Here is an 18,075-nt window from a genome sequence, read left to right as displayed (position 1 = left end):
TTCTGCATTCGAATTTGACATTCCAAAATGAATCACTTCATACTTTTCCAGGTTGAACACCATCTACCACTTATCAACCCAGCTCAGCACCCTCGAGGAGAAAGTGAGGACTGCAGATGCTGGAGATCAGAGCTGAAAATAGAACATAGAACATAGAAGAATACAGCGCAGTACAGGCCCTTTGGCCCTCGATGTTGCGCCGATCCAAGCCCACCTAACCTATACTAACCCACTATCCTCCATATACCTATCCAATGCCCGCTTAAATGCCCATAAAGAGGGAGAGTCCACCACTGCTACTGGCAGGGCATTCCATGAACTTACGACTCGCTGAGTGAAGAACCTACCCCTAACTTCTGTCCTATATCTACCCCCCCTTAATTTAAAGCTATGCCCCCTTGTAATACCCGACTCCATATGCGGGAAAAGGTTCACACTGTCAACCCTATCTAACCCCCTAATCATCTTGTACACCTCAATCAAGTCACCCCTAAACCTTCTTTTCTCTAATGAAAACAGCCCCAAGTGTCTCAGTCTTTCCTCATACGATCTTCCTTCCATACCAGGCAACATCCTGGTAAACCTCCTCTGCACCCGTTCCAGTGCCTCCACATCCTTCCTATAGTATGGCGACCAAAACTGCACACAATATTCCAGATGCGGCCGCACCAGAGTCTTATACAACTGCATCATGACCTCAGGACTCCGGAACTCAATTCCTCTACCAATAAAAGCCAGTACGCCATATGCCTTCCTCACCGCACTATTTACCTGGGTGGCAACTTTCAGAGATCTGTGTACATGGACACCAAGATCCCTCTGCTCATCCACACTACCAAGTATATGTGTTGCTGGAAAAGTGCAGCAGGTCAGGCAGCATCCAAGGAACAGGAGAATCGACGTTTCGGGCATAAACCCTTCTTCAGGAATGGCATAAGCCATTTTCAGCTCAGCATCCTGTCAATGTCTCGTTGCAACCTCCAACAGCCCTCCACACTATCCACCACTCCATCAACCTTTGTGTCATCAGCAAACTTACTAACCCACCCTTCCACTTCCTTATCGAAGTCATTTATAAAAATCACAAAGAGCAGAAGTCCCAGACCAGACCCCTGAAGAACACCATTGGTTACCAAGTTCCAGGCTGAATAGTTTTCATCTACTGCCACACTCTTCTACGGGCCAGCCAATTCTGTATCCAGATAACCAAAAATTTCCCTGTATCACATGCCTCATTACTTCCTGAATGAGCCTACTATGGACAAACTTTAGTCTTGCTAAAATCCATGTATATCACATCCACTGTTCCATCTTCATTAGCGTATTTTGTCACATCCTCAAATAATTCAATAAGGCTCGTGAGGCATGACCTGCCCCTCATAAATCAATGCCGACTATCTCTAATCAAACTATGGTTTTCCAAGTAATCATAAATCCTGTCTATCAAAGTCCTCTCCCATAATTTGCCCAGCACAGATGCAAGACTGGTTGGTCTGTAATTCCCAGGATTGTTCATATTCACTTTCTTGAAAAAGGAAATAGCATTTGCCACTGTCTAATCATCTGGCACAACTCCAGTGGACAGTGGAGACGCAAAGGCCATCGCCAAAGGTGCAGCAATCTCTTCCCCTGCTTCCAGTAGGACACACAATTGGCTTGTTGATAGAAAGCAGAGAGTAACAGTGGAAGGATTCTTGTTCAACTGAAGGCCTGTGACTAGTGGAGTGCCTCAGGGGTTGGTACTGGGCCCACTGATACTGTCATCTATATCACTGATTTGGATGATAATGTACAGGGCATGATTAACAAGTTTGCAGATGCCATGAAAATAGATGGCATTGTGGACAGTGAGGAAGATTATCAGAAAATGAAGCAGGATCTTTTGCTGGGGAAGTGGACCAAGAAATGGCAAATAGAGTTTAATATAGATAAGTCTGAGGTCTTGCACTTCTGAAAGTCAAATCAAGGGAGGAGTTTCATGGTGAATGGTAGGGTCTTAAGGAGTGTAGTGGAACAGAGAGACCTTGAAGTTCAGGTGCATGGCTCTCTGAAAATGGAGTCACAGGTAGACATGGCAGTGAAGAAGGCTTTTGGCACACTTGGCCTTCATCAGTCAGGGCATTGTGTATAGAAATTAGGAATTTATGCTACAGATATACTGGATGTTGATGGGCTGCACTTGGAGTATATCATTCAGTTTTGACCTTGCTATAGGAAGGATGTTATTACCCTGCAAAAAGTGCAAAAGAAATGTATTAGGATGTTGCCAGGACTCAATAGTCCGAGTTATATGGAGAGGTTGGACAAGCTAGGGCTTTTTTCTTTAAAGCATAGGAGACGCTTTGGAGAGGGTGCAGAGAAGGTTTACGAGGATGTTGCCTGGTATGGAAGGTGCTAGCTATGAAGAGAGATTGAGTAGGTTAAGTTTATTTTCACTAGAAAAAAGGAGATTGAGGGGTGACCTGATTGAGGTTTACAAAATCATGAAGGGTATAGACACGGTGGATAGAGACAAGCTTTTTCCCAGGGTGAAGGATTCAATAACGAGATATCATGCTTTCAAAGTGAGAGGTGGAACGTTTAAGGGGGATACACGTGGTAAGTACTTCACACAGAGGGTGGTGGGCAGTGGAATGTGTTGCCAGCAGAGGTGGTAGAGACAGGCACAGTAGATTCATTTAAGATGCATCTGTACAGTTGCATGAGTAGGTGGGGAGCAGAGGGATACAGATGCTTAGGAAATGACCGACAGGTTTAGACAGTACATTTGGATCGGTTCAGGCTTGGAGGGCCTGTTCCTGGGCTGTAAATTTTCTTTGTTCTTTGACTGAGGGGGGTATCTTATACAAGTGTATAAGATCATGAGAGGGTGAATGCACTCAGTCTTTTTCCCAGGGTTGGGAAATCAAGGACTGAAGGGGATCAGTTTAAGGTTAGAGGTGAAATAAGAAAAGGGAACATGCAAGTCAACATTTTTACACAGAGGATAGTACATGTATGGAATGAGCTGCCAGCAGAAGTGGTTGAGTTGGGTACATTAACAACATTTAAAAGGCATTTGGACAAATACATGAATAGGAAAGGTTTAGAAGGATATGGGCCAAGTGCAGGGAAATGGGGTTAGTGTGAATGGATGTTTTGGCTGGCATGGATTGGTTTGAGCCAAAGGGCCTGTCTCCGTGTTGTCAGAGTCTATGACTCATAACTCCTCCATTTTTACCCTTGGCACTTTAAATAGTTGAAGTTAAACTAATGATGTGAGTGCATGATACTCCCATGCAAATGCAATGGAGGTACAAAAACCCAAATAAAATTATAAATAAATTGAACAATACCACACATTCAATGATCCCCAATAATCCACATCAACTATCCAAACTCCTCCTTTGTGTTAACATTGATGCCTATAACACTTGCCAGAAACCGCTGGAGGAAAAATAGCTATTCATTCAGTGAATATTTTCCAACTAATATATTTATATTGTCATTATAAGTGTACAAACTCTAATTGCCAAGTCATGCTCAAAAACTAAAGAAATTAAAGATGGTCAGATTGATGTCACACTCACGTATTTCGGAAGTTGTTCCTCCTCACTCTCATTCTTCATATGCATGCAATGTTCCAAAGGATCATCTAACTTATGTAGAGAAGCAAAGTGGAGTATAGTAAATCTATGACCTGAAAAAGACCAAAAATTGTCAGACATGATGGGAATTTTGTAAGAACTGAGACACACTGTGCCATTACTTCCCCTTGTTTAACATTTAAAAAAAAAATGAATGAGTCATTTTGAAAGATTTTCAGCTGTAACTATATTATTCCTCTTCCCTTTCCCCTCCCTGCCTTGGAAAGAATGAGGCACATTATTTAAATAAAACAAAATTGCAGAACATTGAGGGTGCCCTGGTAAATGACTCACATGTTAAAATATAGGTATAGAAAATAACTAGCATATAGAATAGAATGTTGACACTTGTTGTAACGGGTTGATTGAATAACAGGGATGTGTAATGTGTACAGTTTTCGTCAGTAACTTAAAAGATATGAATGAGTTCAAACCAGTTCTAGAAGGTTCGTTAGATTGATATCTGGGATGATGGTTGAGGTCGACTGCATTTTTATGTGAGGAAATGTTGGTCTGGATGGGGCTGTATCTATTGTAGTTTAAGAGATTAAAAAGCGACTTTGAGACATATATGATTCTGGGAGGACTGATCATTGTGAATGCTGAACATTTACTCATAACTCCTCCTATCCTTCCTGTCAATGCCATTTTTGTCCCCAGTTAAAACCCATTCCTGTGCCATATTTGGAAAATATCCTTTCATGGCTGGGGCATACAGAGTAACAGTAAGTGAAGTCGTCATGTCCATGTGTTAGAACAAAATGGATACCTTCATGGAAAAGCTCATTATATTCAGGAGAGTTGTTAAAATCCCCACACAAGCCGCAGGTCTTGTTTTTATATTTGTCTCCCAATTCAACCTTGAAAAGGAAAGAAAAGTTCTGAGAATTTACAACACAATACATACATGTGTCAAAAATCATTTGTGAAAGCTTAATTCCTGGTGTCACATTTCAATACATCGAGAGTACTATCACAAGCAGAAAAGTGTGAAAATTTGTACCTAACATGGAGAAGCTCTACTTTACTGTCATACCCAAAGACAGCAGTCAGCATTATTTTTTTAAATTAATTTGTGGGATGTGGGTGATACTGGTTGGCCAGCATTTATTGCCCATCCCTACTTGCCTTCGAGAAGGTGGTGGTGAGCAGCCTTCTTGAACCGCTGCAATCCACCTGCTGTGGGTTAATCCACTATGCCATTAGGGAGGGACATCCAGGATTTTGACCCAGTGACAGTGAAGGAATGACAATATATTGCCAAGTCAAGATGGTGAGTGGCTAGGAGGGGAAATTAAAGGTGGTGGTGTTCCCATTGTTCTGCTCCCCTTATCCTATAATATCATAAGAATAACAGGAAAAGGCATTTTGCTCATTTTAAGCCTGTAAAAATATTGTGTTAATGCCGCAACTTGCATCATTAATTTTCAGTTTTCTAGTATATCCAATATGTGGAACAAGCTAGATATTGAGAATTATTGATGTGCTAGTTAGAAAGGTACCTTGTAACTTCGGCTCTCTGCTGGCCTTTGAAAAGCCATTACAAGTATATTTTGCACACATTGAAAGGCACCAGCTCATGGGTTTGACCAGGCTTCATTCTGGATGCTCGCTTGCTCAATTAGTGCCAATCTGAATATTCACATCATCCATGCCTTTCCATGTCATGCTGAATAGTGCAGTCAAACAACCAGACAGCTTCCCTGCTGGTCAGCAGTCATCTGTCAAGGGCACAAATATTTCTGTATGGCAGTGTGCCACAATCTCACATCTGCTCCGTGTGACAGCAGTTCACTAAATATGCAGCAAACAGACTGCCATGCCTCAAAGTCAGAGAGGAGTAACCGTGACAGAAGTCCATGGGGACACCCATCAGCGGGTCCCAGGACAGTAAGTCAAGAGCAGACTGCCATATCAGTCCAGGAGATGGGACATGGTCCAGCATTTGGTCTAGGTATTTTGTCAGCTGGTCTAAACTTCTGCAGTCCAGAGAGTGGGTCACAGTCAGTTCTGTGGCTTCATTGTAGTTCGTCCATGGAGATGGGCCTAATGCAACTGGGGGATATCCAGTTATCATTCAATCTCTGGGTAATTCTTGATAACTGTTATCTGGTTAGGTCGCTCTCAGAGGTGAGCCACAGTCAGTCTGTCGGGTTGTCCACAGAAACTAAGGGAAAAGGTGGTGGTGGTGGTGGTGTGTGTGTGTAGGGAAATCTGCATGGGTGTTTGTGTGTGCGCAGTAGCTCTGACGTCACAGAAAAGTGTCAGGCGCCTATACTTTGGGATTTGGACTGTAGGCTTGGGATGATGGGGAATGACAATTGTGAAGAAGGCAACAGTATTTGTAAGGGGCAGAAACAATAAAGCATGGATAGGAAGGGATTATGTTGGAGATGTGTTCATCCATGGTAACGTGTACCTTGGCTTCAAGATGGGGCACAATGTATGATCACACCTGCCATGGTCACCTCATATTCAGAGGAATTGGAGCATACAAATAGAGAGGTTTTGCTAATACTATAGAAGGCACCAGCTAGACTACACCTGGAAAACTGTGAACACTTTGATCCTCTTACCTACAGGGAGAAAGTGAGGACTGCAGATGCTGGAGACCAGAGTTAAAAAGTGTGGTACTGGAAAAGCGCAGCAGGCCAGGCAGCATCCAAGGAGCAGGAGAATCAATGCTTCGGGCATAAGCCCTTCTTCAGGAATGAGGCTGGTGTGCCAAGCATGCTGAGATAAAAGGAGGGGGGGGGCGGATTTGGTGGAGGGGCGCTGGGAATACGATCGGTGGAAAGAGGTGAGGGTGAGGGTGATAGGCCAGAGAGGGGGTGGGGTCAAAGAGGTCGGGAAGAAGATTGCAGGTCAAGTGGGCGGAGCTGAATCCGGGGGTTGGGACTGAGATAAGGTTGGGGGAGGGGAAATGAGGAAGCTGGAGAGATCTACATTCATCCCTTGTGGTTGGAGGGTTCCTTGGCGGAAGATGAGGCGCTCTTCCTCCAGGCGTCGTGTGGCCAGGATCTGGTGATGGAGGAGGCCAAGGACCTGCATGTCCATGGCGGAGTGGGAGGGGGAGTTAAAGTGTTCAGCCACGGACGGGGCAGATGGTGCGGGCGTCCCAGAGGTGTTCCCTGAAATGTTCTGCAAGTAGGCGGCCTATCTCCCCAATGTAGAGGAGACCACATCGGGTGCAGCGAATACAGTAAATGATGCGTGTGGAGGTGCAGGTGAATTTGCGATGGATATGGAAGGATCCATTGGGGCCTTGGAGGGAGGTGACGGGGGAGGTGTGGGCGCAAGTTTTGCACTTCTTGCGGTTGCAGGGGAAGGTGCCGGGAGTGGAGGTTGGGTTAGTGGGGGGTGTGGACCTGACGAGGGAGTCGCGGAGGGAGTGGTCTCTCCAGAACGCTGAGGGGAGGGAGGGAAATATATCCCTGGTGGTGGGGTCAGCCTAAATGGCCTCCTTCTTCAAAGACTGCAATTTCCCCTCTGACGTGGTTGACGATGCTCTCCACCGCATCTCCCCCACTTACCGCACCTCCGCCCTTGAACCCCGCCCCTCCAAACGCCACCAGGACAGAACCCCACTGGTCCTCACCTTCCACCCCACCAACCTCCGGATACATCGTATCATCCTCCGTCATTTCCGAAAAGTCACCTCCAAACAGATCCCACCACCAGGGATATATTTCCCTCGCCACCCCTATCAGCGTTCTGGAGAGACCACTCCCTCTGTGACTCTCCTGCTCCTCGGATGCTGCGCTTTTTCAGCACCACATTTTTCAACCCTCTTATCTACAGAAAGGCAGTCCAGAGTCTCGGTCAACTTTAGGTACGAGGGTTTATTTTTATGAGGAGAAGTTGATTGACCTGACATCAGTGGTATGTAAGTTGTTGGAGGGGAATCTGAGAGGCAGGACTTGGATGTATTTGGAAAGGCAAGGACTGATTAGGGTTAGTCAGCATGAATTTGAATGTGGGAAATTGTGTCTCACAAACTTGTAAAGTTTTTTGAAGAGGTTCCCAAGAAGATAGATGAAGGCAGAGTGATAGACCTTGTCTACGTGGACTTTAGCAAGGCCTTCAATAAAGTCCCACAAGATAGACTGGTGAGCAAAGATAGATTATATGGGATCCAAGGAGAGATAGCCAATTGGATACAAAATTAGCTTGATGGTCGAAGACAGAGGATGGTGGTAGCAATTTGTTGTTCAGACCGGAGGCCTGTGAACAGTGGTGTACCACCTACCACCAGGATCGGTTCTGGGTCCACTGTTTTTCATCATTTGTGACTATCAAAGGTGTGTATAGTAAGTTTGTGGATGACACCAAGAGAAGAATGATATCTTGATCAGATGGGTCAATGGGTGGAACAGTGGCAGATGGAGTTTAATTTAGATAAATGCGCAGAGTTACATTTTAGTCAGATAAACCAGGGCAGGACTTCGACAGGTAATAGTACGGTTGAAAAGTATGGCATTGGAAAAGCACAGCAGGTCAGGCAGCATCTGAGGAGCAGGACAGTCGATGTTTCGGGCATAAACCTTTCATCAGGGATTTGTGGGGTGGGGGAAGATGGGGGCTGAAAGATAAATAAAAGGGTGAGGGTGGGGGAAAGATAGCTCGGAAGGCGATAGGTGAATGTGGTGGGGATGATAGTGATAGATTGAATGGGAAGGTGGAGCAGATTCATGGGAAGTAAAATGGACAGGTAGATAAGTTCAAGACAGTTGGAAGGTTGGATCTGGGATGATGTGGGGGAGGGGAGATAAGGAAACTGGTGAAGTCGATGTTGATGTCATGTGGTTGGAGGGTCCCCAGGTGGAAGATGAGACGTCCTTCCTCCAGTCGTCAAGTGGCTTGGATATGGCGGTGGAGGATGCCCAGGACATGGAGTGGGAGGGGGAGTTTAAGTGGTCGGCCACAGGGCGGTGGAGTTGTATGGTGTCCCCCCCCCCCCCCCAAGTTGGCATCCTGTCTCCCCAATATACGGGAGACCATATTGAGAGCAATGGACACAGATGAGGTGTTTAGAAATGCAGGAAAATCTCAGATGGATGTGAAAAGATCCTTTGGAGCCTTGTACAGAGGTCAAGGGAGATGTATGGACACGGGTTTTACACCTCTTGTGGCAGCAAGGGGAGGTGCTGAGAGAGGAGGGTGGGTTGGTAGGAAGTGTGGACCTAACAAAGGAGTTACAGAGGGAATGGTCTCTGTGGAACACAGATAAGGGTGGAGAGGGAAACATATTCAATGGTAAGAAATATATTCAGTGGTAAGGTTTCTGGGGTGTGTTAATGAATAGAGGGACCTATGGATGGAAGTTCCTAGTTCCTTGAATGTAGCATTACAGGTAGACAGAGTGAAGGCGGTGGCATTTGGAATGCTTGCCTTCATTGGTCAGAGTACATGAATTGGGACGTCATGTAGCGGCTGTACAAGACATTGGTGAGGCCACTTTTAGAATACTGCATACAATCTTAGTCGCCCCGTTATAGGAAGGATGTTGTTGAACTTTGAAGGGTGCATAAAATCTTTACAAGTTTGTTTCCATGACTGAACGGTTTGAGTAAGACAGAGAGGTTGGTTAGGCTGGGACTTTTTTTCCCTGGAATTTCAGAGGCTGAGGGGTAATCTTATGGATGTTCATAAGATCAGGAGGGGCACAGAAAAGGTGAATAGCAAAGGTCTTTTTCCACAGGTAGGGGAAGCCAAACCTGGATGGAACCAGTTTAAAATAAGCATGGAAAGATTTAAAAGGGACCTGAGGAGCAACTTCTTCAGACAGAGTGGTGCATGTATGGAAGGAGTTGCCAAAGTGGTAGAAGTGGATACAATGACAACATTTAAAAGACATTTGGACAAATACATGAATAGGAAAGGTTTAAATGTATATTGGCCAAATGCAAACAAATGGAACAAGTTCCGTTTAAGATAACTGGTCAGCATGGATGGGTTGGACCAAAGGATCTATTTACATGCTATATGACTCAATGACGCTAAGAGCCCGAATAGTTGCTTTATTTTCTAATCAACCTGTGTAGAGATATCATGACACACCACTGGAGCAGGTCAGATTTTAACCCAGACCTCCTGGTTCAGAGGTAAGGTGCACAACAAGAGCCCCAAATCCACATTTGAAGACAAGTAGGACTTTTCTCATCAGTAGATGTTTTAATAATACACCTCTGGAATACATGGTTTTAAACCAGGATCTTCTGGATTAGTGGAACGAACATGACACAAGAGCCCTTAGTGAAGCAGGAGGGGGGAATACAAAGTTCAACGTGCATCATTTGCTCTCAATCAAATCTGCTTGAACCTTAAAGGAACCTACACATTTAACGATGACATGGAAGGGATGATTATTGAGTTTACACAACACAGTTTGTTGAAGACAAGTTTAGACTGGCCAAACGTAATACCTTAACCAGCATTACAAAATATATTTGTATTATTGCTATTTGTGGCATTATTATGCTGTACAAATTGGTTGTCATACCCGCCTAAGAAAATAACAATAACCTCTGACTCAAAGTCTGTGAAATGCTTTCAGGTGACCTGAGGATATGATAAAAGTTACATAAATTCCTTGTAAAACTCTATGATTCTAAGTGGTTTGCAAAGCGCTTACTTCATCTATGTGTGTCATGAGGAATGGTACTGTTGACCCTTTTACTGCCAGCATTTATGTACACAAGTCCGTAAGATATAGGAGCAGAAACAGGCTATTCAGCCCATCAAGTCTGATCTGCCACCGATCATTGCTGATCGATGCATATGTTTCTCTACCTGTCACAATAAATTTTCAAGTCTGCTGATTGTTATGGACAGAAATTCTTCAAGCAATGAACTAAGGATTACACGGAGAAGGCAAGAGAAAACCAATTCATATCCCCTCACTAAAAGAAACAGTTAAAAGACAACAGGCAATTTTTGGGTAGGTATAAGGGTAAAGTGTCCGATGTGAATTTGTACTTCATTTTATGTGGGTATATATTTGTAACTCTTTCTGTTGCTGATGGTTAGTCAATTCTCAACATGGAAAACGTGCTACTTCTGTGAGAGGTTCTTTGACCTGGAAGCAGTGCAGGAAGAAAAATTTCTTAAAATGGTCTGTGGTATGTGAAATGCCAGTGACACAGAATGCAGTATTTTCCAGAGGTGTCACTTTGAAATGAGACCCACAGAATGGCTTACCAATTGTCTGTTACAATCACACATGTTAAATGATATGAGGAGAACAAGTGAGCAATGAATGAGAAATTAAATTATAAATGACAACACACTTTAATGACAATTCCAATTTAAAAATGTTAAGAAAGACTTAAATGAAGATGAAAGATTATATACCATCAGGTAGTCTTCATTGTTCCAGACAACAATGGCATCAACTCCCTGTTGTTTGGCTAACAATCTGACAAAGTTCCCAAAAGGCTGAATACTTATTCCATTTGAACTGTACGGTAGACGAACATTCCTAGAAAGCAATAAAGCAGATCATTTATTGGGAAAACCAAACTAGAAGTCAAGGAGGTAAAAACAATGACTGCAGATGCTGGAAACCAGATTCTGGATTAGTGGTGCTGGAAGAGCACAGCAGTTCAGGCAGCATCCAAGGAGCAGCGAAACCGACGTTTCGGGCAAAAGCCATTCCTGATGAAGGGCTTTTGCCCGAAACGTCGATTTCGCTGCTCCTTGGATGCTGCCTGAACTGCTGTGCTCTTCCAGCACCACTAATCCACAAGTCAGTTGAGTACTCAGCAATCTATTATTACCAAGAAAAAGAATTAAAGTTCATACAAAAATGACATGGTTATGCGGGATCATCTTCAAATAACAACCAAAATTGGTAAGTGGTGAAAATAGCCTCTTTATTCAGTGACCACAGTAGCATAGTTCAAGGTGGTGATGAAATCTTGAAATACAGTTCTTACACTAACATCTTTATACACAGTTCTTACATATATTAAAATTCTATCACTATGGCATTACACAGTTTTATTTATTGTACGCACAAGTTTCTGTGACATTTGTCCTGTGAAAGTAGGAGATTGTTTAAACATTTGCTAAGTGCTGCCTGCTATTCGGATTAGAGCATCTGTCCGGTCTACTTGCATATTAAGAGATACTAGTCCTTTTATCTTTTAAGTTAGTAAATGTTAGTAAAAATACTAGACCTATATGATATAAATAAGTTAGAAATTATACATGCACTAAATAAAAGCATAGAGGATATTAAACTGATTACTACAGTTGGGTCATGAGATTTATTTATTATTTGCTGGAGTTTCATTCATTCATGCAATTTCACAAAGCGTCGTTTTGACAGTAAGTTTTGGTCCTGTTTAATATGTGTTTAATAAGTACATTCCAGTTGAGGAAACTGTTTGATGTCCTGTAATCTATTTGGATCTGAAGAGATGGTTGGTAAGGGCTGATTAATATTATAATATTTCGTGGAGACACAGTTGCAGAGAGGGTATTGTTTCTGAATAGATTACTAGTCTTTGATATTTACTCAGAGGTAGCTTTTGATATAAATAGGTTTGATAAGGATTGAAGACATAAAGAAGCAGTAATAAGTTTGAAAGGAATGTCTTAATTCAGTCTATCTGGCAATAGTAAAATAGTAAACATGAACGCAGCTTTATGAATGAATGAATGAAAATGCATTATAGTAAATAGCAGGTTAGTAAAGGGTTATGAATGAATGAATGGGAATGCAGTATTACTAAATATAGTTAGCTGGCTAGTAAAGATCCCTATAACACAATAGCTTACAGCATTCAACCTGATACCTTTCTATTACTACCTGAGCTCTCTGGATGCAACAATACCTTACAATTAAGGAACCTGCTACCAACTGATCACACCCAATGGAGTGACATATGTGCAGCTCTATCTCTGAGCTAGTTACTCATCACTTTACTTCATTAACACAAAATAAATGTGCAAGGTTAAATCTGCAATATTAGAAAAAGGATGCATCTAAGGGAATGCAAATTATGTTATTTACATTGAATGGCTGAGTCAAGAAATAACCACCTTGAAGAGCTCATTAACAGTGAAATGATGAGTCCAAAACCACTCTCCCCCATTGTATTACCAGGGAGGGTGGTAATATTGGAAATACACCCTTCCCAAATAATGAAAGGGACTGTTTGAGAACATCCATCCAATTTCATTAACATTGAGAAACAAAGTACTTGGCTTAATTAACATCAAGGGTTGAGCCTGAGAATACTTCCCAGTTCATTAGCACCAGGGTAATATTTCTAGAGTAGCCATGTATCTTAGTAGAACAGAATAGAATATAATAGAATCGTAGAATGCCTACAGTGCAGAAACAGGCCATTTGGCCCACTGAGTCCGCACTAACCCTTTAAAGAGCATCCCACCCAAAAACCTTGGAAGCTACTTTGTTATAGTTCCTTCGGCATAAGTTAGCTCTTATTCACATGCTGCTGTTTTAGATCGAGTTTCTAAGGTGACCTCTGTACATCTGTCCTGTCAAGCCCTCTAAAAACCTTAGAAGTTTCAATAAGCTGGCCTCTCATTTCTAAACCTCAGTGAGTATAAGCCCAACCTATACAACCTCTCCACAGAAGAAAATCCCTCCATAACCAGAATCAACCTAATAAGTCTTCTTTTTCCTTGGCAAATGTCCTGTTCACAGTATGTCAACTGTGGTCTGACTGATTTCTTGTTTAGTTTCATCAAGACTAGTTTTTTCACTCCATTCCCTTTGAAATAAAATCTAGCTTTAGTTGTAGTTGTAAGTTCAGACAGATTAATGGATGACTATTTGTCTTTTCACTTTCACAATGTCACCTGTTGTAGCCTTTGCATCCTTTCGCATTCATATATTAGCTGTTGTGACTAGCTTTTAGTGTCCACGCACTCTCACCATGATGTGACTTGCAGTTTTGTATATGCTACTCTGCATAACATACACCACAAATTGTCAAGCTCTTGGGAGTCAGTTGTCTTGAAGTTTACATACAACATGAAAAGTTAAAATATCAGTCTTGCATACAGAGTGTGGGTTCTGCGCTTACTGATGTTACTACACATTACACAAACAACTGACTGACTGAAGACACTGTACTTTTGCTATAGAGTGACTGAAGGCGAAGCAAGTTACAATATAACACAGTGAGTCTTTCAGGAATAATTCATCATTCAAGACTTCAATTTTTAAATCAACATTAAAATGGAAAAATGTGACAAGGCATTGAAATTCACAATAAAGAAAGCGGTATGAATCAAGGATAAATCTCACTTAACACTGAAGGAGTGAATCCAGGACTATACCCTTATTTCACTAGCACTCAGAGATGTCGAAGACTCGTCCCCTATCAAATTAACAGTGAAGAGTGTTCAGAAAGGGCTAACAACTTTCCCTTCACCAACTACTATTAACACCAAAGGGCTGAGGCTACGCACCACCAACACACCCCTCCCCTTCCTACTCTTAATTCTGAAGGAGTGACTTCAGAACCACTCTCTTATTTCATCAATGCTCAAGGGGAAATGTGGGAACAACTTCCCCCTCTACATCATCCACTATCATTGAGGAGGGTGAGTCTAGGAATACCTGGACCTCATGAGCACGAAGACATTTCCAGGAACAATAATTGAAACAAAAGCTGAAAAATAAAGGAAGGCACTTCTACTTTTTGAGGAAACGAGGACTGAAACCGAGATTGGAAATGAAACTCCTGCAGAGACTAAAACTGCTTGAACCCATACCATAACACCATAACATAGAGGACCAGAATTAGGGCATTCAGCCCATTGTGTCTGCTCACCATTCAAACATGGAGGATATGTTTCACAAGCCCTTTCTCCTATCTTAGCCCTGTATCTTCGACCCCATCAGTAGTCAAGAACATATCTATCTCTGTCTTAAATATATTCAATGACTTGACCTCCATAGGCTTCTGCGACAATGAGCTCCATGGATTAACCACCATCTGGTTGAGGAAATTCCTTCTCATCTCAGTTTTAACGGGTCACTCCTTCACTCTGAGGCTGTGCACTCAGGAACTAGTTTCTCCTAGTAGTGGAAACTTCTCCACTTCCATTGTACCCAAACCTCTGAGTATTCTGTATTTTTCAATGAGATCCTCTCCTCATCCTTCTAAACTCCCTCATGTTGAGACCCCAAGTCTTCAACTGCTCTTCATATGACAAGCCCTTCATCTTCGGGATCATTCTTGTGAACCGCCTCTGGGCCCCCTCCAACGGCAGCAAATTCTTCCTTAGATATGGGGTCAAAAACTGCTCACAATATTCAAATGTGGTCTGACCACAGCTTTTTAACAGGGTTAAAACAAGGACTGTAGATGCTGGAAACCAGAGTCTAGATTAGAGTGGTGCTGGAAAAGCACAGCAGGTCAGGCAGCATCTGAGGAGCAGGAAAATCGATGTTTCGGGCAAAAGCCCTTCATCGTGAACAGAGGCTGGGTGCCCGCAGAGTGGAGAGATAAATGAGAGGGGGTGGGGGTGGGGAGAAAGTAGCATAGAGTACAATAGGTGAATGGGGGTGGGGATGGAGGTGATAGGTCAGAGAGGAGGGTGGGGGAAAGTACATTGTCTCTAAGCATGCACACTACTACCACCACTACAATCCATCTCAGTCCATTTTTCCCACCACTGAATGCCTCCATCTTCCGTCATCAAAGTCACAACAGCGTGTCGGCAATTATGTTCTCTGGTCCACATGTATAATTTTCATATTAAATGATTGCAATAGTAAGCTCTATTTAAAACAACTTGGAATTCTTATAGAACGTAGAACAGTACAGCATAGTACAGGCTCTTCGGCCCTTGATAATGTGCCAGCATTTTATCCTACTCTAACCTACATACCCTTCATTGTACTGTCTTCCTTGTGCCTATCCAAGAGTCACTTAAATGTCCCTAATGTATTTGACTCTACTACCACTGCATTCCAAGACAACGCATTCCAAGCACCCACCACTCTCTGTGTAAAGAACCTACCTCTGACCTTTCTCCAACTACCTTAAACTTTTGCCTCCTCGTGATAGACATTTCCACCATGGGAAAAAAGTCTCTGGCTATCTACTTTATCTATGTCTCTTATCATCTTGTCCACCTCTATTAAGTCACCTTTCATCTTTTTTCTCTCCAATGAGAAAAGCCCTAGCTACCTCAAACTTTCTTCATAAACTATACCCTCCAGTCCAGGCAGCATCCTGATAAATCTCCTCTGTACCCTATGTAAGGCTTCCACATCTTTTCTGTAATGGAGTGACCAGAACTGAACATGATATTCCAAGTGTGGCTGAACCAGGGCTCTGTGGAGCTGCAGCATTACCTCATGGCTCTTAAACTCAATCCCCCTGCTAATGAAAGCCAACACACTATACGCCTTCTTAACGACTGTATCAGTTTGGGTGGCAACTTTGAGGGATCTATGGACATGGACCCTAAGATGCTTCTGTTCCTATATACTGCCATGAGTTGTGCCTTTAACCCTGTATTTGGGTGTGATCCTTTTTCAGGACTGGGGGTGGGTATGGGGCGAGCTGCAGATAAAGGGGGTGGCAGGGGCAGGGTAGTGAAGGGGATAGGTGAAGACAGGTAGAAGGTACGACCTGGTTGGTCAATGGGAGGAATGAATCTGGTTGGTGGCAGGGAGCATTGGCAGGATTAGGGAGGGGCTGGAAAGGGAGGTTATTTGAAATTGGAGATCTCAATGTTGAGTCCTCCAGGCTGTAGGCTGCCCAATTGAAAGATGAGGTGTTGTTTCTCCAACTTGCGGTGTGGTTTGTTGTGGCAATATCCACTTTGACGAAGTTCTCTGCCTCCCTCAGACATGCACTCAGTGAGTCCCTTTCTCACTGCCAGAACACTGTGCCTCAGCCCTCCAGCTCTTTGATCACACAATGAAACAAACTCGATACTACAGCCAAGTGACATTCCTCAGCTGCATCTCATCCCTGAAGGCCTACAAGTACATTTTAAACCCTCCAAATTTGGGCCCACCTTTGCTCCATACTTGTAATGCCTCCACCAACTATTCTCTCTCTGGTGTCTCTGCTCCACCCTCTCGGCTATGTGGAGGAATCTCCATTCCCTCTCCTCAACTCAGGGCCTTCCTTTTCCAAATTTGTGGAGGACCATTACTGTTCTACGTCCAACAGAGAATCCACCAGCTCAACGAAGTTTTTTGGCTTCATATCCGATATAACAAATTGGAAGTTTGCAAAACTCTGCTTCTCCCTCCTCCAATTAGAGAACTCGTTCGCTGTTCGAAATTTGCACGCTGGTTCTGGCTGTCTCCAGTCCTCACTGCTGCTGCTGCTATTACCCACGTGGAGACTCCATCCAGCACCGTGCCTCTCCAGTCCAAAGCAACTTCCGGGTCGAGAGCTGCTTCCGGTTCCATGTTGGTACCAGTGCCATCGTGACCATCTACCGGGACCAAGTACTCACCTGTAATCCCTGTCTTCGCTCCGGATGTCTCCTGCAATGCTGCCTCAGATTCTGCTGACAAAAACACTCGGACTGGCCTCGACTTCCCTCCAGCATCTGCCTCTATTGGCTCCACCCACTCTGCAAGCAAGACTCTGGCTACATTTTCCAGAGTCACCCCTGCGTCCAACTGACGACCCACAGCCAGACAGCACCCCAGTTCTCCCTCACCATCCACTCCCACAATGCACCCCTCCATCTCTCCCTCTTCACCTTATCACTCCCCCCCCAAGATCCACAACCCCAACTTCCCCAGCCGACCTATTGTCTCTGTGTGCTCCAGCCCCACCAAGCTCATGTTGCCCTACCTCGCTTCCACCCTCTTCTCCCTTAGTTCAGGCACATCCCACCTACATTCATGATACCAACCATGCTCTCCATCTCTTCAGCAACTTCCAGTTTTGTCTTCAAGTGACAAAACCCCTATGACAACTATTTACTTATTCTCAGCTTCTGTATCTATCATTTGTCTTCTTCAATTTGCCTGTATTGCACGATTGGAGTTGTCATCATTATCTGAATTTGAGGTAGTGTTGTGTCCTTTTATATTTCCAGAAGGCCTTTGATATTTCCAGAAGATCTTTGATAAGGTGCTGCACAGGAGGCTGCTAAATAAGATAAGAGCCCAGGTGTTAGGGGCAAAGTGTTTGCATAGAGAGAGGATTGTCTCAGTGGCAGAAAGTAGAGAGTAGAAATAAAGGAGTTTTAGTGGGGTTCCGCAGTGTCTATGCTTGGACCACAATTATTCTAATGATCTAGACAAAGGAACTGAAGGCATTGTTGCGAAGTTTGTAGATGACACAAAGATAGGTGGAAGGGAGGTAGGAAGTAGGGAGATAGGAAGTGGGGGGGGGCTGCAAAAGTACTTGGACATGCTAGGAGAATGGGAAAGAAGGGCCAGATGGAATACAATGTAGGAAAGTGAATTTGTGCAATTTGGTAG

The 18,075-nt window shown here is 43.5% G+C and overlaps 1 protein-coding gene across 1 annotated transcript in view; it reads right to left on the bottom strand.

The window, feature by feature from the left end:
• LOC122558123 (mucin-6-like) overlaps window positions 1–11,095 on the bottom strand; it is a 276,414-nt gene extending 265,319 nt beyond the window's left edge. Inside the window, exons 1-3 of the mRNA XM_087996806.1 lie at window positions 10,980–11,095; window positions 4,396–4,486; window positions 3,570–3,679 (exon numbers count right to left, since the gene is read on the bottom strand). Coding sequence (XP_087852932.1) covers window positions 3,570–3,679; window positions 4,396–4,486; window positions 10,980–10,982 — 204 coding nt within the window. The 5' untranslated portion in view covers window positions 10,983–11,095. The remainder of the gene's footprint in view (window positions 1–3,569; window positions 3,680–4,395; window positions 4,487–10,979) is intronic.
• Window positions 11,096–18,075: the final 6,980 nt, after the last annotated feature.

Source organism: Chiloscyllium plagiosum, unplaced genomic scaffold, assembly GCF_037043375.1.
Source record: "Chiloscyllium plagiosum isolate Xiang-an unplaced genomic scaffold, Cpla_swu_hap1 HiC_scaffold_18, whole genome shotgun sequence".
Taxonomy (NCBI): Eukaryota; Metazoa; Chordata; class Chondrichthyes; order Orectolobiformes; family Hemiscylliidae; genus Chiloscyllium; species Chiloscyllium plagiosum.
Note: the sequence above shows the minus strand (reverse complement) of the source record. Positions and strands in the feature narration are given on the sequence as shown.